The following is a 27,635-nucleotide window of genomic DNA, read 5'->3' on the forward strand; positions in this document are numbered from 1 at the left end:
AAATTGCTTGGGAACTCCATCCAGGGGCGTAGGAAGGGGGGACAGTGAGGGCGGACCACCCCGGGTGCCCTCACTGAGGGGGTGGCATTTGGCGTGCCACCCGCCTGCAACTCCCAGGCCTAACCCGAGCCGTTGGGGTAAGGGGGGAGCTGCGCCGCTTTGCCAGTGACATTTCCCCCTTCCCCCTTCGTTTTGACAGCTTGGGGGAGGCTTAGAAGCTGCGGGCGGGTGGCACGCCGAATTTCTGACATGGGCGGCTTGCTCTGCCCCCGGCTGCAGGGCACACAGGCCGCTCCAGGCACCCAAGCGGCTATCTCACACCTGGGAGGGCACCCTCTACGCCACGCCCCCCTTGGGAGCACGCCATGCCCCCCTCAGGAGCGTGCCCACCCTCAGCAGCATGGGCATATGCTCCGCCGCTGACCTCATCTATGGTTCCTTCAGCCATTTCTGCTTCTGTCCACTTTTCCTTACATGCTATGTCTTGATAAAATTTTGCTGCCAATTATTAAAGGCCTGTTACATTATTATTGGTTCCATTTTACTCCCCTGCCACCTTCAGCATGGGTGGGGGGTGGGTCTGCAGAAGAGAAGTGGGGGCAGCAGGGGGGCAGCATTTTCTGGTTTGCCTCAAGCGGTGAAATATCCTGGGCCATAAAGCGCTTGCAGAGTCCCAGTGAATAGGCTGAGTGAGCTCAGTGTTCCAAGCTTGACATTGCTGTGTTTTGATTGATGCCGTCCATGCCCTCCTGACTGGGTGGGGCATTTCTCAGTTGAATTATATTGTTACTGGAAGGCTGCAATTTGGTTGCCAGGGCCCCTGGCAGGAGTGGCGTACCATCATTCTTGTGTCAGATTGTGCTTTTGACTTGGGCAGTTGGGGCTGCGTTGAATGCCAGAGTAACCACTAGTGCAGTGGAGGGTATCTTAACCTGGCACGGCCAACCGTGATACAGTAAGGTCGAAGAAAGGGTCATCATCATGTGAATGGCATCACAGTTTACAGTATAGGAGGGGTATGGTAAAAGGCTATAGAAACATGCTTTTTTTTTTTTTTTTTGCTGAGAAAATGCAGAGGAAGACATTTTTCTCTTTCTCTTGGGAGCAAAGCAACAACACTTGCAACCATCTGGGGGCGACAGACAGAAAGGCAACCTATTCTTCCCTTGCTGATTCCTTGTTAAGTAACCACCTGCTGTCATGTACAGTGTGTTTTTCCTCTTCCTTCTCTCCTCCATTCTGCTAACCTCATAACCCCATCATGACCATATGGAAGCTTGTACTCGGAATGGCTTTGCTTGCCATTAGCAATAAGCCTTCAGTTTATTCTTTTAACCGCCAGTCTCACCAGGCTATTTGTTTCTGCATTCCCTTGCAACCTACATGCCAAATGCCAAAACTCATATTGCCCACCATGCCCAACTAATTTATGGAACGCCTTGCTGCAAGATGTATTGATGGCCGGTAACCCTAGCTGGCTTTAAAGGGGGGTGGGGATAGACAAATGCTACTTATTTACATAGTTTATATAGGTTATATATAGCTTAAGTCCTCTAGACAGGTTATAGGGATTAAAAGCAACGTAATTATTGCAAAATTCATGATGTGTTTCTCGGTGGCTATTACCCACCACAGTAAACAAGCCCTCCAGATTCAAAGGCAGTATTCCTCTTCATGTCTGTTTGTGAGTGCCCTAGAGGCTACTGGCAGGCCACTGTAAGAAAGAGGATACTTGATGAGATGGCCCCTCAGTCTGATTCAGTAGTTCTCCTCGTGTGCGCACACGTTTGAACAGCATACTGGCAAGGAACATTCTAGAAGGGCAAAGAAGCCATTGCACTTGCACCTAGAAGAATCAGGCACCTGAGAAAATTTCATAATGACAAGGTATGGTGGCAGGTATAATTATTTTAAATGCTAGATTGCTCAACCCATGTTTACGGGTTCTGAGCAGTCATTGATCATGAACTTTGCAATCGATAGCAGCTGACATGATTTCAACACAGGAGGACGGCAGCCTAAGGACAGACTGCACCGGCTAATATTTATGTAAGGCCTGCCAGGTTATCTTATAACTGCATACTTTAAGCAGTTTGGGCAGAAAGCCGCTAATCCACAGATGTTCTCACTTTCTGATTTGCACTCTGTGTCTAATGGGTGAATTTTTTAAAAAATAAACAAACAAAGCACATGGGGAACTGTACCTCACAAGATTGGTACAGTTCCCTTCCCTGGTTGGGATTGGCTGCTACTGACTCCTCCTGCAAGACTGGCAGAACCCATTAAGATAGCCTGAGGGATTCCTGAATATTTGAGAGGGGGTGGCTAACCAGCTCTGGTCAAGATCCTTGCCTCACTGTGGACAGGCCCATTGGCACAATTGCTTCTAACTGACCTTGGTTTTCTGGGTGGTGAAGCAGATGATGACTGGAGCACAGTTGGGGCAAATCTTGTGAGGAACAAGACCAAACATAAGTGAGAGTACATAACTGTGTCTACCATATGGCAGTAGAGGTAAATGTGGCTTACTTCTCAGCCTCAGAAAACTGCCCTCTTCCAAGTGGGGAATGAACTGGAATAGAAACAGCTAGTAACTTGAAGTCCACTGTGGAAATGTGGCCCTCAAACTGAAGAAAATTATCCTCCTCTGGCCTGGAGCACTAGGTGAGAGTCTTGGTGCATATTCTATTTCACTAGAACAGCTACTAGAGTCAGGGCCAGCCCACCTATGTGTCAAGATGAGGCAACTGCCTCAGGAGTTAGGATCCACAGGGGCAGCACATCCCAATGTAGATCTTTATTCTCCCCTTGTTCCTGACATACATCTCCACTCACCGCTTCTTCTCTGGTGGGGAAGGGGGCACCATTTTATGGTTTGCCTCAGGTGTCAAAATGTCTTGGGCCGACCCTAACTAGAGTGGTGGACATAGGTTTGTGTGAGGGAAGGTAACTGTGGAGGCAGGTAGCAGCATTACTCTTCAGTGGCCTATAGGGAGCAATGTGGAGGCATGGAAGTCAGTGACTTACAGCAGCTTCAAATCACCTATAGGGCCATTGTGTTTTCCCTTCTTCCTCCTGTTAGATAAAGCTTGGATCTCTTTACTTTCTGGGTTGAAATAGCATCTTTGCAATCTGCTTCAGGACCAAGCATGAGGAGATGTGGATGCTTTGCTGGCTGCATTCAGGCTATAATTAGAGATGGGCAGAACAAGGGCAGTTATGGTGTTTCTCTTGGTGGTAGGAGACAGGCATGCAGACTTCCTTTCCTGTGGAACCACATTCAAATGCTCTGCATTGCACGACTCACAATAAGGCGTTCCAGATCTTTCTGATTCCTTACCGGCTGCATGGTGTGCTATTCACAGCCTATCAGAAACGTGACTGTATAACATATTTAAATGTCACTTTTAATTTAACCTTGAAGTCTCAGAGATAACATCAGTCATAATTATTTCCACCCACCCACCTTCTCACTGAGTTTTTACTCTTTCCCCTGGAGACCCTGAGAAGGGAGCTGGACCCCAAGACCCAGAATGTGTCCTGAGCAGTTGCCTAACTGGCAGATGTGCTGGCATCAGCCATCCTCTGGTGTCTCCTAACTTTTCGTTTCTATTTAATCCTGCATTTCAACTATAGCTTGGGACCATCTTCCACTTGCCCAGTTTTCTACTGCAGCTTGGAAGAGTGTTACTGAGTTTGAGTGGCAGATCACTGCATGAAACCTTCTTTATGCTCCCCTTCTTCCTCCTCACATAATATTGCATGGTTCCTAATACTTTGAAAACACTGCATTGCTGGGGGCAGGAACTGCCTCTGCTTGGATGAATATGTCAATCGGTGAAGACTATTTCATGATGAAATCTAAGCTAGCCAGGGTTTCCTTGGAGTAGATAAATTGCAAGAGACAGAAGAGCACAGGAAACCATGAAGAGCCTAATCATAAATCTGTACCTAGATTGACCTCATACATAAATGGTTCCTTCCTTTTTGAAGTTTTAGGTGCTTTGGTTAAATTATTTTTGACGGCTCATGTTTTTAACATATTTTTTCTTGCTGTTTTTCCTGTGCATTTTTGAAATTGTATTTCTTGCATTTTTTTTTTTACTGTTGTTTTGAAAAGGGTTAAGGCTGCGATCCTAACCTCATTTATCTGGGAGTAAGCAGCATTGAATACAATAGGAATTATTTCTCTGTGTGGACGTGGCTAGGACTGTGTTGTAAGTTATTGTTTAACTTTTGATGTTAGGCACCTTAGTCTTGTTAAGGAAAAACAGAGTATATTTTCAATAAATAAACAAGATTTATACGGATTATTCTGTTGTTCTTTGTGAGACCTCACATAACCATTTTGCACCTGTTGCACTCTAGGAATTCCACTTAAATTGCATCTTAAAGAGAAGTTCAGCATGATTTTCAAAGGGAGTTTGTTTTTTATAAGTTTGATTGTGCCACAGCCAAGGCCTACTTTTGTCACTTCTGTTTTTCAAGTATCGTTAGTATACTTTGGGACTATTATGAAGGCCTAAGAAGAGAAAGAGACTTCAGTAGCAATGGGTCAGGACAGTAGAACATTGTTTGAGGTCAGGTCATGGATACGTCACTGGGAGTTGTCTTGGGACTCAGCTCCATTAGTAAAGAAAAAGCATTTTATATGCGTTATAACACTCTGACACCAGATGGTGCTGTGGAGTCCTGCCTTTTGCAAACGTGATTTCCCGTAATAGAGTTTACAATGCATTTTCCTGAAACACCTTTTTGATGTGTCGAGTTCCAGCCTTAGGTATCTGCAGAATTTGTCTCAATTAAAATACAGCATGCTTCCTTTTGTTGGTGTCATGTGACTTTGATCAGTATTTGAATCCATTTTTTAAAAATTTAAAGGTTGGAGAATGCAGGAAGGTCAGTATGTTTGTTATCTCTGCAGGAAGTTTGTGACTTCAAGGGTAAACTGCAAAACACCTTTGGTTCACTGAGAGATGATTGAAGTCTGTAGCTCTCAAATGTTAGCAGTACCAAGAAGTTGGGAACAAACTCGTAACTCTTATCACAGTCTGAATAATTTATAGCTTTGTGGACAGTTTAAAACAATCTCAGCTTCTGTCAATGTTGAAACTTTATGGTTTTATTCTGTTTGCCAGGAGAACAGCCAGATTTGCTTTATTTGGTTCTTTCCCTAACGATATGGGAACCTGCTCCTGCTCTGTTTGTGTACTGCTAGTCTATGCCATAACTACCAATTTACCTATAAACAAAAGAAGACGTCATTACTATCACAAGTTATAAATCCAAATTATTAACTTTTGTAAATGTGGCAGGTGATTAAACCCCTGTTTAAAACCAACTTTTAAATTAATAAAATTAACTGTTGCCATTTTAAACATGCAGATATCTCAGAACACTAATGAAAGCCTTTGGAAATAATTTTACAGTACGAATGGGTCAGTTGTTATTTTTTCATTGGGGAAAATGTGTATAGAACTTGCTGTCTCAAAAGGATGGGAGAGCAATTCTAAAACCTTTGCAACAGCTAGAGACACATCAGTTAACTCAGTGGGGATGTAATTCCAGGATGGTACATTTGTTCAACCTAAAGATAACATCTGTTGTATTTAATTTAACTAAAGATGATTAAAATGTTGTTGCACATTTTAATTCATAACTGCGCTGTTATTTTTTAAATTGTCCTCATTGTGACTTGGGCAGCAGTCTGGAAATTAGCCCCAGCAAGACTTTTACTACTTCTGATGTGAACTCCCATAAATATTTATATAGGATTGCAACAGAAATATGTTGACTTCTTCTGTTCTTATTTAGTATTTTCACTACATATACCAATGTTTATGTTTTGATCTGTCTGTTCAGATTTGTATTTTATGGCTGACTCATCCAAGGACACTGAGGTCACCTCCATATCATGCATTTAACGTACATGTCTTTCACCCCCCCCCCAAAAAAAAGATCCTTGGAGCTATATGTTGTTAATGGTGCTGGGAAGAGGATTCTTCGGTTGAGGCTATGATGGTTAAAGTGCTATAAATGTGATTCAAATGTATGGAATGATCTGCAGTATTTCACTGATGTCACCAAGATCTACGGGGGGAAAGTGTGATTTTTGCATGCTTAACACTCTTTATGCTGGTTACAATGGACTGAGATATGGTCCTGTTTGTGCTCACTTTTCTAAAAAAAGAAATAAGTAGAGAATATACAGGATCCAGAGCAGGTTTTCTGTGGAGGGCATAGGCTCAACCTCTTCTAAATTGGGGCAATATTCATATAAGTGTGTTATGTGTTTACTAGAAACAACCAAGTTAAGTTGAAAATGTTGTGTAAACGCTTTCAGGGGCGAAACCATGCTTTTCCTCACCTGGGTCAAAGACTTAGCTCAGCACCCCTCCCCACCTGTTTCCATACACATGTGCATGAGCATACATGCTCAGACACACACCTCAGCACATTTGTTCTTGAAGGGCATAAAAAGAAGACAATGCTGCATATTATTTGAATACAAAGGGAATAATAATGAATAATGATTTTTTAATTGATTTCCAGCATAATTTACACAACAGAATAGCAAACATGACTTATAACAAGTAAAAAAAAAAAGTATGCATTTTTAAAACAGCATTAGGAGATACAGTGGTACCTCATGTTAAGTACTTAATTCGTTCCAGAGGTCCGTACTTAACCTGAAACTGTTCTTAACCTGAAGCACCACTACAGCTAATGGGGCTTCCCGCTGCTGCCGCGCCACCGGAGCACAATTTCTGTTCTCATCCTGAAGCAAAGTTCTTAACCTGCAGCACTATTCCTTGGTTAGCGGAGTCTGTAACCTGAAGGGTATGTAACCTGAAGCGTATGTACCATACAGAGGTACCACTGTATAATGTATATAAAATTGTAATTTTAAAGCTGGTATCACTTGATCGAACTAATCCATTTTGTTGAATTAATTGAATTGTTTTAATTGGGTTTCGAAGAAATGTGCCATTGACTGTTACTGTTTTGAATTTTATTTTGTTGCGTTGTTGCTTTCCTTACTAGTTGTGCAGGCTGTTGTTCTGAATTATGCTTTTAAATGGGGTGAGTTGATGGAACCAAGTGGCCTTAAGCCTTTGTTGGCAGCAGAAGGAAAACAGAGGCATCTCTCTCACACGCAGCTTGCCTGCCTGCACCCCACTTCCACTGCCCATTGATTCAGTTGCAGTTAGACGCACACATGCCTCATGCTCATGATGGAAGCCCAGATGTAAGTAGGGTGGAGAGGGCTTTGCTGGAGCCTCATGCATCTGAAACCAGGTGGGATTGAGGCGCCAGTGTTGCAAGGAGCAGAATGGCCTGAGAAAACCCTCAGCAGGGCCACTGACTTGTGCATCTCATTGGGGTGGGCAGGAGCATCCCACACCATGCACCTTCCCTCCTGCTCTGAGCGCCCATGGGGGGTGTCAGTGCTTCTTGGCCTTCCTTTCAAAGGGTTAAACATGATCTGAGCAAGATTCCTAGAGAGGAAGGGAATTTGGGGTGGGGAAATTAATTAATTCACATGACTACGGTATGTCCTTTAATTTAAGCAGGTCTGCTCTGTGTAAAACTTAGTTGACTACCACCCATAACTTTCAATTCTACTTTCTCCCCACTTTTAAGTGATTATATCAAACCTACAGAATCTGGGTGGTTAGGGATGGGTCAATCTGTCAATTTTGGCTTTTCCAGTTACTCGTTTTTCCAGTCCTAAGCCAAGTTCTCCACATTTGCACAGCAGTTTGTGGTGTTTCGTAGGGTTTTAAGTCCTCATGAAAATTCATCAGCGTCTTAGTGTGAATTTTTCTCACTGAGATATTTTTGTGCGCAATTTTGCCTAACATCCGCATTTCTGCAAAGCAATATCCCCTAGCATAATGTACTTTAACATTATTTTCTGTAATGCATGCATTTACATGCAAATCTTATCCCAGCATATGCATTTTTGTATTTCTTACTTGGCCAGAGAACTGTGTTGCAACATTTAGAAATGAGTGGCTATTAAAGGATGGCTGTGTTTCGGTGTGCGCATTGTTTTGGATAGTGCAGATTAGGTAAATTCGCTTTTTAATGCAAAGTGAATTGATGTTCTCTCACAGGCACAGGTTCATGCCTTGGTGGCTGCTGTTTATAAATAAGAATTGGGACACTACCAATGCATCCCAGAATTCTCCTGGTACTGGAAACCAGTATTTGTAATGAGCCCATCCTGTACAACTGCCATTTATAAGAATTGTCTTCATGCCTTTAGTCTGGCAGCTTGTTGTTGAGTGAGACTACTTGGCTCTTTCTATGCCACTGACTATGATTTCAGCCAGGGATTGGGGTCAGATGTATGTTGTTGTTGTTGATTGAATTTCTATACCTCCCTTCATCCTAGGATCAAACTTACTGATTTTATTTCCCACTTTTCATACATCTGCTCCATGAATCGCATTTGCTCTCTTAATTTGCTGGAGACCAGTGAATTGCACCATTAGCTCTATCCCTCTGTTGAGGCTTTCTCAAATAGTCATTTCCCAAGCTCAGTGGACAGCTGCTCTTGAAATGGAAGAGGAAGTTTCAAAAGCCGTTTGTAGTCTGCAGTGATTCAAAGTTTCCTTTTCCTTTCTTCCTTGGTAAGTTGAGTTGCAAACATGTACATAGCAACACTGCTGTGCTCCTTTAGCTGTGTGACATATGCCTACAAGTGTAGGGAGTTGGCCTCTGAACGGTTTGAGAAAACTGGGATTGCAAAACCTCTAGGACTGGGAGCACCATACAGCATGATGGAAAAAATTTCATTTACGTCACATGTAAAACAAACAAAAACCTGATTTGTTGTGGAGTTATACACTGCATGGACTGGTGCTGGACTAGCTAGGAAGCAGGAGACTCAACTTCAGCTCTTCCCTCAAGCCACTAGGTGGCCTTCAGCAAGAAACAGACCATTAAACCAAAGTTTGCTAGATCTCACCATCAGATTATTTGGTCGTTCTCAGCCACCCAAGTCTCTTCTCTACATAAAACATTCAACATAGCCATAAGGAAAACCCCTTATTTAAAAATAGTTACTAGATACAGTACCCTGTATCCACCTCCTATAATCTAAAGCTTCTTGAGTCCATGATGTTCACACAGAGCTTCTTTTGCACTGGCCAATCACTGCAATAATTGCATTCAATGGAGAAGGTGGATCCATGTGCAGACTTTTTGAAAGCAAAGAGCTTCCCCTCTCTCCTGAGAAAGTAGGGATACCTTCTCTTGCAAGGACTCCGTATATGTGCACTGGAGTTTCTGTGCTCACAAGGAGTGTATGGAACCCCTGGCATTGCAGTGTACAAATCAAGTTGTTTCAATTTCAGAGCAGGAATGGGCAGGGAACTACTTACAGCCTCTTCCTGGTTTTATTATTATTATTATCATCCCTTTTCCATGACTAGTAGAGGGGTGTTGGGTTTTTTTCAGGGAGCCTAGATGACATGGCATGGAAGCAAATGCCATCATTCTGTTTCCACTGCATTTTCCCATCCCTTTCCTTATTGCAAAAAAGAATCTTGATTGCATAAAGAATCCGTCTGTGTGTGTGTGTGTGTGTGTGCGCGCACACACACACACACACACATTTACTGATTTGCTTTTAGAAAAATATTTTATTTTCCCAATTTTTCATTTTACAATGTTATTACAACAAAAATTATGTCTAAACACGTTTACCGATTTGAATGTGCACCATTGTATGTTGGTTAAATGGTCACACAGAAATAATCTTAATATCACACCACATACAGTAATGTTTTCCTTTTTTGCATATACTGTAGTCAAACTTGTAATGCAGAAAAGGGGAAAAGACAGGGAGGAACTGTTGCAAATAGAGTTTGTACTGAACAAAATTTAGAAATGAAAAATAGAACAATGGAGCCTTGGTTTCACTTTGGGAATGTGACCAGGTAATCTGAAGCTCTAGAATACAAGGGGAAATTCAGCTGAGAATTTGGGAAGGATCCCTGGTTTCTTCTGACCTGTAAGAAGTGCATCTTCTAGGATAAAACGTGAGGTTGTGCCAGAAACCTTTATGGGAAAGAATTACCTCTCTAACTCTCACCTCAAACAAACTGAAGACGACAGATACCACTGATATAAATCCAACTAGCATACTTTTCATTCAGAATTGCAAATGCCGTATGGAATGTCAAATCCTTTTGTTCTGGTTTCTTTCCTATTTAAATACAGCATTACCTCATAGCTTCACAATGCTATACTACTATTAATTGGCAGCAATCTCGAAGAAAACAGTTGCGACACTCCCTATAATAATCACTGCCCAAAAAGGGAAGGGTGGATAATTTAGTTGCTCTCAATGTCGCAATATTGTTTATCCAATACCTGCAGTGAGTGCTGCACACCAAGGGTGGGGACCCTTTTGACCTCCAAATGTTACTGAACTGCAGCTGCCATCAGCCACAGCAAGCATGGCCACTGAACAAGGGTGATGGGATTTGTAGTTCAGCAGCATCTGGCGGCCAAAGGGTCCCCATGTCTGCTGTACGCCTTAACACAACAGGTGGTGGTAAAGAGCTTTAAAAATATTTGTTAAATGAAAAGATGAGGTGGCTGGAAATAAGTAGGGAGGCAGCGCATCTGCAATAGTTGCCAGTCATGAATATATATAGATATACAGTGGTACCTCGGGTTACATACGCTTCAGGTTACAGACTCCGCTAACCCAGAAATATTACCTCAGGTTAAGAACTCTGCTTCAGGATGAGAACAGAAATCGTGCGACAATGGCGCAGCGGCAGCCCCCATTAGCTAAAGTGCTGCTTCAGGTTAAGAACAGTTTCAGGTTAAGAAGGGACCTCTGGAATGAATTAAGTATTTAACCCAAGGTACCACTGTGTGTGTATATATATATATATGATACTTAATTTAGAAACTTAAATAAACAGGCACTGGCTCCCCAAATGTTCTGAGAACAGTGCAGTTGAAACAGAGCCAGACACCCTCTATTTTAATCACTTGCTGTGAGTAACGAACTATATTCACTTCCTCCACTCCTACCGCCAAGAGAGAGCTAAAGAAACGCATTTTGCTCCTGCATGTGCAGACTAGGTGTTAGCTTGCTACAAACCATGGTTTGCAAATCAAAATTTAGCCTCAGGAGCCTAAACTCCTCCTTCCTCCTTCCAGTTTCCATCACTTCATGTGCAATATGAGAAATAATAATAATAATAATAATAATAATAATAATAATAATAATAATAATATATTTATACCCTACAAGATACAATAGTCTGTTAAACATTAAAAGCCTCCCTAAACAGGGCTGCCTTCAGATGTCTTCTAAAAGTCTGGTAGTTATTTTTCTCTTCAACATCTGGTGGGAGGGCGTTCCACAGGGTGGGCGCCACTACCGAGAAAGTTCTCTGCTTGGTTGCCTGTAACCTCACTTTTTGCAGTGAGGGAACCGCCAGAAGGCACTCGGAGCTGGACCTCAGTGTCCGGGCTGAACGATGGGGGTGGAGATGCTCCTTCAGGTCAAATCAGGTGAGTCTGCTTTGGTATCCAAGGAAGGAGGGACCCTGTTCCATGATTACCTGCAGGTATAATAGACCCACGTTGAGGGTTATTAAGATGTTACTGCTGAGGTATGAATTTATGAGACATTACATGCAAATACTGGTAACTGTTCCCCTGTTCCATTCTTCCCGGGGGGGAAAACCAGATTCAGGTGGGGTGGTTTTGATCAGAGAAGCAGTGGGAGGGGTGCTGGTGTTGGTTTTTAACCCTTTCCCTGCCTGCAGCCTCTCAACTCCAAATTTCTCCCCTTGAGGGTTGGTTCCCCAGAAGGTTCAAAATGAGACTAAATGGGGGTTCTTCAATTTGAAGCAGAGAGTCTGTGGGATAGCGGAAGTGTAAAGCACAACCCCAAGCCACTTCTCCACTCAAATACCCTCCTTTGGAAGCTGCCTTTTGTTTATATAGAAGAAGAGCAGCAACAGCAGAACTGAGTGACATATGACTTGTAGCCTGTCATTGAGACAGAGAATGCAAAGCTCTTGTTAAGCACAATAAAAATGATAAACATCAGCAGCATGGGTTTATAACATTTTTGAAAGTTAAATCAGGATTCTGGTGTGATGGTGGGGTGCAGAGGCTGTTGTTTCACATAGGAATGTTGCTAGGCTACACATAATGGCTCTTAAGCATATGGTGCCCCCTGTGTCCCTCCAAAGTCTGCAGTATTTGGAGTCCTCCTACTGGGTGTTGTGAAAGGACCCTTTGGCACTCTGGCGGGGGCAGCAACTGTTTCCTGTAACCTTGGAGCCCCCTACTGGAATGTACTAATATGCTATGCAGTTGACCACATAAAAGCAGCCTATGCTAGTTCAGGTGAAAGGTCCATCCTGTGCAGCTCTTTGCCTTCAACAGTTGTCAACTATATTACTCTGGGAATTAGAAGTTCACAGCAGAGCAAGATGAAGAGAGCAATCCCCTATTGCAGTGGTGTCCAAATTTTTTTACAAAGAGGGTCAGATTTGATGAAATGAAGGGTCATGGGGCCTACCAAAGGGCTGTCGTCCCCTTCTCCTTGTGCCCTCCATCTTTCCCAACATCAGGGACTTTTCCAGGGAGTCTTCTCTTCTCATGAGGTGGCCAAAGTCTTGGAGCCTCAGCTTCAGGATCTGTCCTTCCAGTGAGCACTCAGGGCTGATTTCCTTCAGAATGAATAGGTTTGATCTTCTTGCAGTCCATGGGACTCTCAAGAGTCTCCTCCAGCACCATAATTCAAAAGCATCGATTCTTCAGCGATCAGCCTTCTTTATGGTCCAGCTCTCACTTCCATACATCACTACTGGGAAAACCATAGCTTTAACTATACGGACCTTTGTTGGCAAGGTGATGTCTCTGCTTTTTAAGATGCTGTCTAGGTTTGTCATTGCTTTTCTCCCAAGAAGCAGGTGTCTTTTAATTTTGTGACTGCTGTCACCATCTGCAGTGATCATGGAGCCCAAGAAGGTGAAATCATCCGAGTTCTAAGGTCTCTGATAATGGAGGTTCCATTTTAATAGCCATTAATAGATGCATTTTTCATGAATTTGCCCATTGTGGACGCATCAACACCTTTTGTCGATAATTTTTTTTTTTAATATGCTCTGCATGAAGAACTTTGCACCAGTGTTTTTTCTCGGTTCTGAATCTAGTGTCAGAGTGTCATATATATTTTGCAAATATTTAGTCTATTCCTACAATTATTTTAAATGAGTTTGAGTGTGCTGCGGCCCAATTCTAACCATGTTTATGCAAATGAAAATCTTGTAAGTTTCATTGCCATTTCCTTCTAAAGAATGAAGTCTTGCCCAACTATTAATTATGAAGGAAGTACAGTTGAGATGATGGGGCAGTTTCTTTGGGGTTGTTTTTTTTCCTGTTGGAAGAGTGGGGCACGTGGTCTTAGGATTTGGGGGGGCTCTCAGGCATGGTACCCTCAGTGCCTATGTCCCTGGTCTGCAGGAGATGGAAGGTGCAAGTTGAGAATTCTCTCGGCTGCATCTGTTGTATTGGATGCTCTGTACAAAGCTGAAATAGGAGCATGGGATTTTGGAATCTTTAGAAAATGCCCAGTCTTGCTGGTCTGAATGTAGAGCCCTGAAGCTAGCACTGAGGGGAGACCAGCGGGACATCGCCTGGCTGAGTCATGAAGGCCCTGTCCACCTGGCCTAGGGGGCGGAGCCCACACTCACCCGGCTCTACCAAAGTGGTTCCTGGGAAGACCAGGGCGACATTGCTATGCCTGACAACAAACCCAAACTATTGGATTCTTTTGCCCCATCTTTTTGTGCCTGCCAAACAGCCGTGTCATGCTTATGATAATATTTTATTCTCTTGCTAATTATGCTGTTTTAAATGTACATTTTATATTTGACTTCACTTAGCAATGTTTTTTTTTTCTTTTTTGAAATGTTTGGGGTTCTTTTGTGGTTAACTTTGTTTGTGTTACATATTTATTCTGTAGTTGACCTCCTTTGTAATGTTTTATTTTGAAATCTTTAAGATAATATTTTAGTTTTCTGTTAGAACCAAGCTTATTCAATGAAATCCCCACCCAAAAACACTCCCACGCTAATACTTTGGGAAGTGATGGATATAGGAGCAAATAGATGGTTGCATTTGAAGTTAGCAAGGACACCACAGGGACTTGAACCCTGTTCTGGAAACCTTGAAGGTGGTGCTTGAAATGGTCCTTTGGTGCAACGGTGGAGTTAAGAATCAAGCTCAGTCACTGAAGTCACCACCCTCCCATGCTAATACGTTGGCTTAAGAAAAAAGGAGCCAATTCTTATTTGGGCAGTGTGGGGTAGAGAGGGATAGAGAGACAGAGAGAGATAGAGAGGGATAGAGAGACAGAGAGAGATAGAGAGGGATAGAGAGACAGAGAGAGATAGAGAGGGATAGAGAGACAGAGATAGATAGAGAGGGATAGAGAGACAGAGAGAGATAGAGAGGGATAGAGAGACAGAGAGAGATAGAGAGAGTTAGCAGTTGCATTGGAAGTAAGCATGGACACTGCAGGGATTTGAACCCCATCCTGGGAACCAGGAGCGCCGACCACCAGTGTCTTTTGCTTTTTTTTTGAGCTATGCAACAAGGGGAAAAGCAAAACCTGAGAGAACATTCTGCGAATGTTCTCTCAGGAAAAAGAAAACCTGAAGATTTTAAGAGGAGCTCTTTAGATAGACCTGTGAAGAGAATAGCAGAAAAGAAAATGAGAAAAAGGAGAGACCAATACAAAAGACATTGTCTTGGGGGAGAAAACACTGAGTAGTGGAATGTGAACTTACCTAAAACAGCAGGTGACTCTCACTTCAGGTACATTGAGCTCTGGGAAGTCTGAAGAAAAGAGGAGATGGAACAAAAGAAGAAGTCTTCTCCTACTTGCAGGTGAGCCTCATTGTGGTGACGCAGAATAAAGCCTCTTCTGATGACTTAGTCACCCCGACCTGAAAGAGTCTTAGCATAAAGAGTTGCAGACAGAACACAACAGAGATTTTCTCCCTAGCCAAGCAAGGGATACTCACCTAAATGTCCTTCAGTGGTAGTGTATAGAACTATATTACTACTATTATTGTGATGAAGCATTTAGAGTTTACTTGTGAGTTATCTGAGCCTGTCATTGCCTCTGAAAATACAAGAGTACTTGATAGTTACCTTCCTTCAGCTGCGATGGTCGCTTCAAAGTGAGAAGTGAAAGGCGAAGAGGATGTGAGGGCAATCTGGCTGTGATATCTGTCACCCCATTGATCGCCAGGGTTGATTTGGCAGATCTGGCTGGCTAGGCTGTTGTCCCCTACCCCACTCACCACTCCATGTGTGTTCCTCCTGAAGCTGTGCACTCGGTGGTAGAGCACGACCATCCCAGATAGAATTAGTGCACTATTCTTCGGTCAAGGGTATACAATAGCTGCACCCTACTGCTAGGACCTCCAAACAAGCTCAAGGTCCATTTGGAGGAGAACATAGGGTAGTCAAGCTTCCAAGACTCCAGACACATCCAAGTAAGGTGCTGCAGTATGTATTAAATGGTGTTCTTGGAAGGTGCTTAGCAAAAAGTTTAGAGGTTCCACCAGGGAAGCACAGCTTTCGTATACCCTTGACCGAAGAATGGTACACTCCTTCTACCTGGGATGCTTGTCCTCTTCCACTGAGTGCACAGCTTTGGGAGGGACACACGCGGAGCGGTGAGGGATACAACATAATCCACCGCCTTAGCGCATTTGTCAATGAAATCATAGGCCATGATTTTAGAGTCATTGCTACCACAGCCACATGACGTATCGGAGATAGGTTTGCCTGCCCTGTTGCATAGTTACCTTTTGACGTCCGTTTCCCATTTATTATGTCATCTTGTCATTGTTGCTGGAAAGGCCAGTCCTTTCAGTACCGCTCTATAACCTACAAGCATTCATTCTGCCTCCAATGGAATCCTCCACTTGCAAGACACATTGGAGACATATTCCAGAATTGAAGGCTCCAGTTTCAGATGGGAAGATATAGAAGAATCCTTTATCATAACAGGTCGCAAATCGTCTTGCCGCAACCTTAAAACGAATGAGGAATCACAGAGTTCCATTTTGACTAGATATTTCCCCCCTAGTCAAGCAAGGGATACTCACCTAGATGTGGTTCAGTCACAGAGTGCCATTTTGACTGTCATTTTTTTCATGAAGCGCGTTAAGAGATTAAAAAGGAGAAACCAGTACAAACGCATTGCACTGAAAAAGATCCCCGAGTAGTGGGGGAAAAGAGCAGATAATGTAATGCAGGACAGTCAAAATGCAGGTGTCCCTCAAACATCTACTGCAGGGTTCTCCTTGATGTATCAAGAACTGAGCTCATGTTGCATCAACTGCTTTAGATACACGGAGCTCTTGGAGGGGTGTAAAAAGCAAGAGCTGGAGCAAAAGAATAAGTCAGGGTTTTCCCACCAGCAGATAGACCTCAGTCAGCAGTGACACAGGAAAGGATCTGTACTGTGTCCTGACTGCATAAGGTTCTTCCTGCTGGAAGCTCAGGTGGCAACCACCTGGAACTTGCTTAGCTCTTCTATTAAAAAAAAAATTTTTAAATGACCAAAATCGCTCCATATAAGCTCCTTGGCTGCCTTGGTTTGTATGTGTTATTCCATTTATATTGCACGTTTCCTCCAATGAGCCAAAGCTGCTGTGATGATTCCTCTCACTGCAATCTTAAAGTGTCTCAGCACAAGAATTGCAGGTGGAAAAAGCCAAGCACGAGATACTTACCTAGAAGCCCTTCAATCAGAATACATTTGCACCTGTCGCCACCTCTGAAAAGTCCAAAGTATTTAATAGTTACTTTCCTTCAACAGCAGCACTAGTTTCCAGGTGGGAAGTTACTGCAACAGAAGCTGACTGCTAGACCTGGTTTTAAAATTGGTATTTTGGTAAATTGGTATCACCTTCAGTGATGGAGGATCCAAATTTTTCTTTGTATAAAGTCACCGCTTTGTGTTGTCTGAGCTACGTGCCAAATAGCTGTTCCTAGAAGATGCTTAGCAAAAATAAAATAAAATCCAAAAACCTTGGTTATTACCACCAGAGAGCCATGTTACGAATCAGGGATAATTTTGCCTAGCCTGCTCCATAGTTACCTTTTGAGCTCCATTTCCCATTTCTTTTCAAAATCTTGCCGGTTCTGCTGGAAAGGCTTAGTGGAGTTGATGTTCTAGTCTTCTTCCTCATTGGATCCTCACAACAACCCTGTGAGGTAGGGTAGGCCGAGAGATAGAGCGCTTCATGGCAGAGTGAGAATTTGAACTCGAGTCTCCCAGGTCCTAATCCAGCACTCTAGCCGCTCTCAGGAACTTCCTTTGGAGAAAGCACTTTCCCCCAGGATCCTGGACTTGCCATGTCCCTGAGCAGTCACTCTCCAGTCGCCACCAGCAGGTTCATCCTCAAAATGCTTTATTTGCCTTTTCAGCAAGTTTTTAACTTACCTGTCTTTCTCTCCTTCCAAGGCAACCTGAGCCCACATGAAATTAGAAGGAACAGCGTTTTCCTCTCCTTGTCTTCTTTGCTTTTTTCCTTTCAACACGCACATTTCTAGCTTCAGCAACAAAAACCCCAACTTTCTGTTCATGAAATGACTTCTCTAGCTGCCTTTTAAAAGAAACGCCTTCTATTTTCCCTACTCATTTTTCCTCTTCTTTAACTGGACTTCATATTCATGTACCCTTTCATGTGCTCCTTCTTTTCATCCAAAGACTCATCAGTTTGAAAGGTAAATAACATTTGATTCTCCCCTTCCTTCAATTATCTTCATTTATCTTGGCTTTTCCAGTTACGTAAGTATTTTTAATTTTATTGATTCTCTTTAAAATCTCCATTTTGGTATTTTTCTAGTTTTTTGTTTTGTTTGTTTGTTTGTAAAATACGTCCACCATGACTTCTGTGACTCTGCAGGAAGAGGTGGCTTCATCTGAGTGTTGTGGGCTCTTCAGACACACCTGTAAAGAGAGGGTGTCAATGAGATGCACCTGGAAGAGACTGGGGTCTTCAGCCCCTTTTCTCTCTCCTACAGAAACAGAAGACCAAAAGCAGCAGGTTACCTAAAGTTACACAATCAAAATGAAAGTTTCTCTCAATAATAACTGTAGGTTTTTACTTGATGTATCAAGAGCTCTTACTCACTTTGCATCTTGGGAGTTAACAAAACAGCTCTGCCTCAGACACAGTGAACTCTGCAACGTCTGTAAAACAGAAGATCTGGAACAAAAGAAAGAGTGTTGTCCCGCCCACAAGTGTACCTCATTGTGGACCGACACAGGAAAAGGCCTTGACAGTAGAAGTTCCCTTGGAAACAGGAATGGCAGCCACCTGGCGTCTTCAGTTCCCAGCTCATCTGAAAAGAATGATTGAATGACCAATGTTGCTAAGTGCAAGCTCTTTAGGAACTTGTGTATTTTATGTATTACTACATCAGTAACCTACCTTTTCTCCAGTGCGCTCATGGCGGTGTGATCGTCCTTCTCCTATGACCTGAAACAGTCTTTGCACAAAGAGTTGTAGAAGAATGTAATATAAATTGTCTTCCCAGCCAAGCAAGAGATACTCACCTAGATGTCCTTCAGGCATAATATATTGCTGCTATCATTGTGATGTAGCGTTTAGGGTTTACCTGAGAGGAATTTGAGCCTGTCATCGCCTCTGAATATTCAAGAGTACTTGGCAGTTACCTTCCTTCAGCTGCGATGGTTGCTTCAAAGCGAGAAGTGACAGGCGAAGAGGATGTAGGGGCGATCTGGCTGCGACACCCCATTGATCACCAGGGTGACAGCCTAATCCACCCCCTTAGCTCATTTGTCAATGAAATCATAGGCCATGATTTTAGAGTCATTACTACCACAGCCACATGACATATCGGAGATAGGTTTGCCTGCCCTGTTGCATAGTTACCTTTTGACGTCCATTTCCCATTTATTATGTCACCTTGTCGTTCTTGCTGGAAAGGCCAGTCCTTTCAGTACAGCTCTACAAGCATTCATTCTGCCTCCACTGGAATCCTCCACTTTCAAGACACATTGGAGACATATTCCAGAGTTGAAAGCTCCATTTTAAGATAGGAATATACAGAAGAATCCTTTATCGCAACAGGTCGCAAATCATCTTGCCGCAACGTTAAAACGAATGAAGAATCACAGAGTTCGATTTTGACTAGATATTTCCTCCCTAGTCAAGCAAGGGATACTCACCTAGATGTGGTTCAGTCACAGAGTGCCATTTTGACTGCCATTTTTTCAAGAAGCGGATGAAGAGATTAAAAAGGAGAGGCCAGTACAAAAGCATTGCACTGAAAAAGATCACTGAGTTATGGGGGGAAAACAGATTGTCTGAGCTATGTGCTATGTTCAACTGCAGCACTAGTTTCCAGGTGTGAAGTTACTGGCAAAGGAAGCTGACTGCTAGACCTGGTTTTAAAATTGGTATTTTGGTAAATTGGTATCACCTTCAGTGATGGAGGATCCAAATTTTTCTTTGTATAAAGTCACCGCTTTGTGTTGTCTGAGCTATGTGCTAAATGGCTGTTCCTAGAAGATGCTTAGCAAAAATAAAATAAAATCCAAAAACCTTGGTTATTACCACCAAAGAGCCATGTTATGCATCAGGGATAATTTTGCCTAGCCTGCTCCATAGTTACCTTTTGAGCTCCATTTCCCATTTCTTTTTGTAATCTTGCAGGTTCTGCTGGAAAGGCTTAGTGGAGTTGATGTTCTAGTCTGCTTCCTCATTTGATTCTCACCACAACCCTGTGAGGTAGGTAAGGCTGAGAGATAGAGTGCTTCATGGCAGAGTGAGAATTTGAACTCAAGTCTCCCAGGTCCTAATCCAGCACTCTAGCCACTCTCAGGAACTTCCCTCAGAGAAAGCACTTTCCCCCAGGATCCTGGACTTGCCATGTCCCTGAGCAGTCACTTTCCAGTGGCCACCAGCAGGTTCATCCTCAAAATGCTTTATTTGCCTTTTCAGCAAGTTTTTAACTTACCTGTCTTTCTCTCCTTCTAAGGCAACTGAGCCCACATGAAATTATAAGGAACAGCTTTGTCCTCTCCTTGTCTTCCTTGTCTCGACATGCACATTTCCAGCTTCAGCAACAAAAACCCCCAACTTTTCCTTCATGAAATGACTTCTCTAGTTGCCTTTTAAAAGAAAAGCCTTCCATTTTTCCTACTCATTTTCCCTCTTCTTTAAACGGACTTCATATCCATGTACCCTTTCATGTGCTCCTTCTTTTCATCCAAAGACTCATCAGTTTGAAAGGTAAATAACATTCTCCCCTTCCTCATTTATCTTCATTTCCAGTTAAGTATTTTTAATTTTCTTGATTCTCCGTACAAAGCATTGCACGGAAAAAGATAACTGAGTTATGGGGGGGAAATAGATTGTCTGAGCTATGTGCTATGTTCAACTGCAGCACTAGTTTCCAGGTATTAAGTTACTGGCAAAGGAAGCTGACTGCTAGACCTGGTTTTAAAATTGGTATTTTGGTAAATTGGTATCACCTTCAGTAATGGAGGATCCACATTTTTCTTTGTATAAAGTCACCGCTTTGTGTTGTCTGAGCTATGTGCCAAATAGCTGTTCCTAGAGGATGCTTAGCAAAATTAAAATAAAATCCTTGTCTTCTTTGCTTTTTTTTCTCTTGACATGCACATTTCTAGCTTCAGCAACAAAAACCCCAAACTTTCCCTTCATGAAATGACTTCTCTAGTTGCCTTTTAAAAGAAAAGCCTTCTATTTTCCCTCATTTCCCCTCTTCTTTAAGCAGACTTCAAATCCATGTGCTCCTTCTTTTCATCCAAAGACTAATTTGAAAGGTAAATAAAGCTTCTTGATTCTCCCCACCCCTTCACATTCCTTCATTTATCTTCAATTTCTCTTGGCTTTTCCTGTTCAGTTTTTTTAATTTTCTCGATTCTCTTTAAAATCTCCATCTTGGTATTTTTCTGAGTTTTCGGTTTAAATTTGACTTAATTAAACTCTTTTTGGGGCTACTTTCTCAAAGTCCACCATCTGTCTACAATTTACTGTCCCTGTATTATCAGGATTAAGTCTTCTTTGATCTTCCATTTTCCTTCAGTTTCCTTTCAATTTAACATTTAATACCTCTCCTAACACTTTTTAGGGACAGATACCTGATTAAGGTATACATGCACAGTATTTGAAATCAATCTCCACAGAGATCATAGGTGAAAATTACCTGTGTCCCTTTTTAAAGTTGTAAATAATGAATTTCAGAAGAGTGAAATCCCTTCATTTACTATATAAAAAAATTCCCAATAGTTTTGAAAAGCGATATAACTTAAGCTGGTTTCAGTTGCCTTTTCAACCTGTTTCATCTTCCTAGCCTCCCTCTCCTAATCCCTCTGCCCCTTAACTCCTTCACCTCTGACCAGTGAGAGGGCTAACACCAGTACTATAGCCAGGGACAGGCTCACTCACTAGAATGCGGTTCGCTCCCTCCACCACCTGTCATAATGACACATAAAAAAGTCCCTTGCAGCATTAATACAGTGGGTGCAAATGTCTTTAGTTTCGACATGGCGTCACTTCAGGGCTTTGATGGGAAATGAGTGTTTTCTTTCCAAATTAATACATTCTGGAAATGTAATCCACCCAAATCTCATGGATTACAAACTACAGGAACATGACCTGCACAGGAAAATAAGGGAAAGGCTATGGGAAGAGGGGCTGGCTTGGATCTCAGTGGCCCCCATTGAATTCTATGGAGCTAAGTAAATGGGCTGTACAGTTGGAAAAGTAATATGGGGTACAGTTGGAAAGGACAGCAGTTGCTCCTCACTCCTATGTATAGAGAACATTCTATGATAGAATGAATGAAGCCTAGGTGCTTATTTTTTTAAAAGGTTAGCTTAAAAAGAAAGAACGTGGTGGTTAATTTTAAATCATTGCTCCTGTTTGTAGCATACTGGCCGTCTTCCCCTTGAAAATTGCTTTGTTGAAATAGAATACCTGGTTGGTGGATGGGAAGGGTTTGGAGTGACTGAAATAGATGTACAGTTCCACTACCTACAGAAGAAATTTCATTTCACTGTTACGACAGTTGTGTAACGCATGACGTCATTAATCCATTTGCCATTGCCAATAGATTTAAAGTTCTCCTAATCAAAATCATTCCTTTTAAAGGAATTTGCCTTGTTTGGTACACTTCTTTCTTGCATGGTGCAAGGAAAACATTGCCACTGAGAGAGAGCAGAAGGCTGATCTATAAGATGGTAAACTGGTATTTTCCTTTAACATTTTAGCAGTCACTGGCCCATGTGAAAATGGGGGCTGACTGCTGGTCGTATTCCAGATAAGACCACACTTGACTTGTCTAGCTAGTTATCCTAACTACATATAAAGTGACTGCAATGAAAGGTTTTTGCTTGAGATGATAGCTTGTTTGCATGACTATTCAGTAGTTCTTCTTTTCATACCTGGCAGGAAAATGTCAGTGACATGACAGATGATTTCTCACGGGGGAAAATGTTTCATTAGGGGTCCATCTGGTTCAGTGTTTATATTAGTGCACTCTGAGAGACTGCCAAGATTCGGAATACGGTGTTATTTTGCTCCGTGTTATGTGTAATTTTTTGTTTGCATGTGCAACAAATATGTAAACTAACCACAGTTTCCTGTGACATCCACACTCAGAGATTTCTGGATTGACTGTAGTTAGTGAAAATAAGCCAGGAACAAGCATATTTTTTATGTCCTGCTTTTTGTTGTTCTCAGATCAACTTACTTAGAGTAGGAGGCCAGGGTAATGCCATGCTGTGTGTCATCGGTTGCCAACAATGCCAATATATGCCTATAGAGGCCTTTCTGACTAAGTGCAGGAAGATCCTTCTGACAATAAGAGCTGTTAGGCAGTGGAAGAGACTCTCTAGGAGGGCGGTGGACTCTCCTTCCTTGGAGGTTTTGAAGGAGAGATTGGATGGCCACCTGTCATGGATGTTTTAGCTGAGATTCCTGCATCGCAGGGAGGTTGGACTAGATGACCCTCGGGGTCCCTTCCAACTCTGCAATTCTATGATTCTATGAATGATGCCACTGTGGCAACTCCTAGACTGCAAGCCTGAAGCTGCCATCTTGTGTATACAAATTCATCCGTGGAATTGAGCTTCATGGCTGCAACCCTAAGCACAGGAACAAAGGAAGCTGCCTTATAACTGAATTAGGCCAGTGCTCCCATCTGGCTTTGTATCAATGACTGACAGTGTCTCTCCAAGGATTTCCTCTAGCAGCCATATCTGGAAATCTGTGACCTCCTCCCTACAACACACACACTCCCCCACTGGGTTATAGCTGTGCCCCCAAAGCACACTGGCCGGATCACTGGGACTTCCTTCTAAGCAGAGTTAGGGTCAAACTGCACTTCCCATGATCAGGGGGGAAACAGAGGGCCAGGCTACCAGGGCTGGAGTCAGATGCAGGTCAGCACAAAGAAGCAAGGCCAGTTGTCAGTGCTCAGTCAACTTTTTATTCAAGGAAATGAACATATAACTCAGCAACACTTCCCAGTAGGTCTTGGCCCTGTGGAGCAGTTGTCAGGACTGAGGTCCCTGCCTTCTAAGGCTCCTCCTCTCCCAAGCAGTCTCAAACAGCATCTGAGCATCTCTGGCCTCTGTTCCACTCTCCTCATTATTCTGTGCGTTCTTGGAGACAAGGCTGGAGGGGAGCTTGTCGTAGCAGGAGAGGGAGACTCCCTGGATTCCTCATCAGTCTCTTGACACCCCTCCTCTGCTTCAGTCTCGGAGTCTGAACTGCTTCCATCCACAGGTTCTTTCTGCTCACTAAACTTTGTTGCCCTTCAGCATCCAGCTCCTCCTCCCAATCTCCTCCCTCTGAACTCCCCTCACTGTCCCTTTCCCAATCGCCAGGCTCTGAGCCTTCCTCCTCTGGGGTCTCCCTTGGGGGTTCCCCGATTGGTGCCTCCCACTCCTCCTCAGAGTCCAGCCAGTCTGAGACACAGACTGAAGAATAGTACTTACTGCAACTGCTTCCCTAGATTCTCCGAATTGCTGAAATTGGCCTCTTTGCTTATAATGGCCACTGACACATGGCTTTAAAAAAGAAAAGAAAGAGGAGACTGATTTGCAAATGCTGTATATAGATGCACATTTAAAAATGACTATTACCCTACTGAGTCATACAAAGTAGACCCATTGGTTTCAGTGAATCTGAGTATGAATTAGCTGGATGCATGATTTTACTCTTGAGTATGACTAATGTTAGACATCACCCTATAATTTTTAGAGGAATACATCTCACTGTTGTGGGGAGGACCAGGGCCTGTGTGCATGGGCTCAGTCTTCTGCCAAGGTGATGGCTTCTGATGGGCAGTTCCTGGGCCCCTGCATTCCTCCTTTACTTTTAACCCAGATTTGGAATGGACAGCCATTCAAACAGAGGACATCATACAGAGAACTGCCACCTGTCCTTATCCTGCCACCTGTCCTTATCCTAACCTTCTGATAGCCCTTCAAATGGACACAGGTCCTCTCCAAAGGAGGACATTGACCTGCTTGTTCTGCTAATGTGTGCATGTGGTACCAGTTGCTCTGCCATTGAGACCTTGTCCATTTTCCACATAATTTAAATAGGCTGCAGTTTGTTTCCTAAGCAAATGAAGATGTGAAATTAGACTCTCTTTTAAAAAGTACTAGTGATGTAGTGAGACCAGAGGGACATCACCCGGCTGGGAGTCGTGAAGGCCGCTCCCTGCAAGGCCCTAGACTAGTGGGATATTCCAGGTCTGTGATCAAATCAGAAACCAGGATGGCTTCTGTAAACCCAAGATTGTCCCTGGAACATAGGGACGCTTGGAGGGTCTGTGTTTGTAACAGATCCTATTTGAACTTTAATATGTGAAAATGATGTTTAATATTCAGGAGTCAGGGCATGATTTTAACAATAGGTTGAGCTATAAATCTGCTGTAGAAGAGGCAGAAGTAGAAATACGACAAATGCGCTGTAATGTATATTTGCCCTTGAACACTTGCAAGGAAACAGGACTATGAGGGCACAGGTCTATAATTCATGCTTGTTCCCCAGCCCAGCCGTTTTGCCCCATTTGAGGGGGTGCTGAGGAAAGATGTAAAGTATACCCAAATCTGCTATGTGTTTTGAGTACTGCACTAAGTGATCTAAGTGAAACTTAGCATGCACATTTATTAAATAATTCTTCACTTGGTGTTTGAATATCAGCTCAACACACCCGCACCTCTTTTAAAGTGGGAGATGCAAAATACTCTGCAATCTCTAAAGCTTATCTTTCCAAACCTGCTGATTATTTTATTGTTAGTTTTATATGATCCTATTGTGGACATAGGCTTTCAGGGGATCAATAAAAATTGAGGGGAAGTTTCCGTGTGATTCTTTAGTCTGGCACCACCGACTGGCTATTATACCTTTCCTGCTCCCGAACCAGGTATCTCTGTGAAAAACAGAGACTGTATGCAATGGAACATAACAAAGAACTCATTCGTCAGCATGGCTGGGTTCCCATTTCATCTGCACCCATTCACCCAGCCATATACACAGATATGAGTGGCACTAACACCCTACACACATACATGGGGAGGTACTTTTCCAACCATAACCCCACTTATATATGTTTGCACAAGTGCTGCTCTCACTGCCTTATTGGCTTGGGAGAGGGGGGAATAGTTTACATTCCTCGTCACCCTTCCCTCTCGTGCCTGCCTTAGTTAACAAACAATGACCAAAATTGCTTCTGTGTAAAGAAAACAAGAGACTGTTCCTATCCGCTGAACTGTAAAAACAAAACAAACGAAAAACCTTTATTGACCACAGAAGTTCATGGGGTTTATCTTGAACCTGGGAGAGGGCAGGAGAGGCGGTGAGAATTTCTGGGCTTTCTGCTTCCAGGGCCTCTCCCCTCGCCTCCCATCAAGGATGGCCTAGGGGCAGAGAGAAATGGAGACCGTTGCTGCAAGGTGCCTCCCTTCACAGGAATGGAGAGCTCTTTCGGAGATGGTAAACAGGTGTCTGTTCTGCACTGCTCTGGATGGCAAGTGTGGGTTTATATGCCTGAACACTCCTCATTTTTATTTTTTAATCCCTTCACACAAAAAACTAGCACGTGATAAAGAAAGAAAGGCTGGATCCTCGACATTAAGTTTTCTGTGTGCAGGGATTTATTTATTTTGTATGAAGCAGTATACAGTACAAATATACCTGAAGTCTTGAGAAAGTCTAGAGATATACTACCTCAGTGGGAATTAGGCTATCTGTGAGGAGCTGACCTGCCATAAAAATCATTTTACCTTTAATGAGACGTCAAACTGGAGCATCTTGCTAGATAGGGCAGCTGTAGGAATTCTGAAGAAAGCTTTCAAAATAAAGCAGCAAGAGTCTCTCAAGCAATTACTGCATATTTCTTAACTTTCTGCCAAATTCTGCTAAAATTTAGATGGCCTGCTGTGTGAACGTTGAGGGAAGTTAGGAGAATTATGATAAGCACAGTGACATTTCTGAGGAGGTTTCCTTACATCTCTGGGAGTAGCTGAGGCATAGCTGTCAACTTACAGATTTGAAAATAAGGGACCAGCAGCCTTGAAAATAAAGGACCAGCAGCCAAAATAAGGGATTTTCCAAGGAGCACAGTAATGTTCAACTTCTGGGCCCCTCCGAGCCAAAGGCAGAAAGCCCAGCCAGCAGCCAAACGAAGCCTCAAGTGTTGGTTCCCACAGCGCAGCAACCCGGCAAAGGGGATGCAGCAAGGAAAACCACCGTCACCTCTTCACTGGGAAGTGCTGAGCAAAGGCGAGTTCCCAGGCAACGTGGCCGATTTGATTGGCACAAGGCATGCAAGCTCCACCCCCCAGTCATTCTTAGACTCCTTATTGGGTGGGCAACGCAGCCAAGCAACACAGTTGGGGCCTCCTTCCTCCCTGGCCGGCAGGGAGGGAGGGAGAGGAGCCGCTTCCTTTGAAAGCCGGGAAATTTAAGGGACATCATCAATAAGGGACAGCAGCAGGACACGGCGCTGGGATAAGGGACCTTCCCACCAAATAAGGGACGGTTGACAGCTATGAGCTGAGGAGTGGGATTGGGAACTCTCCGAGCAGCGAACCATGAGTCTCAAATGACATCATTGGCATCAAAATGCAAACCCATATTTCCCACCAGTATTTAATCTGGATTTACCCTTCCTGGGGGAAATCTGATACATTAAAAAAAAAAATTGGAAGCAACCTGTGATATCTCAATGACCTGTTTGCAAATTGTGCATCTGGGAGCATCTAAACACTATGGAGAGATGCTGCTACACTTCTGTATATCAAGTTTCTCTTAAATGTGGAGAAACAGAATAAGAAAGAAAGTTATCAACCAAGAAAAAAATGACTGTCATGAAAGTGGCAGGGAATCATTCAGTTCTGCAATTCATTCCACATTCATCATTTAGCTTAGACTTTGATAAACAATACTACGGGAGTCACAAGACAACCTGTACACCACTTCTCTCAACTGAGCTTGGGAGCCCATGGACCTTAGTTATAACAATCTCTGCAATCACCCTGGTTT

The 27,635-nt window shown here is 43.1% G+C and overlaps 1 protein-coding gene across 1 annotated transcript in view; it reads left to right on the top strand.

Annotated features, from left to right (window-relative positions):
- Positions 1 to 14,865: 14,865 nt before the first annotated feature.
- The window catches only part of LOC309359849 (transient receptor potential cation channel subfamily V member 6-like), a 98,733-nt gene continuing 85,963 nt past the window's right edge, over positions 14,866 to 27,635 (top strand). Inside the window, exon 1 of the mRNA XM_081894076.1 lies at positions 14,866 to 14,943. Coding sequence (XP_081750202.1) covers positions 14,909 to 14,943 — 35 coding nt within the window. The 5' untranslated portion in view covers positions 14,866 to 14,908. The remainder of the gene's footprint in view (positions 14,944 to 27,635) is intronic.

Source organism: Podarcis melisellensis, assembly GCF_964234715.1.
Source record: "Podarcis melisellensis genome assembly, chromosome: 17".
Taxonomy (NCBI): Eukaryota; Metazoa; Chordata; class Lepidosauria; order Squamata; family Lacertidae; genus Podarcis; species Podarcis melisellensis.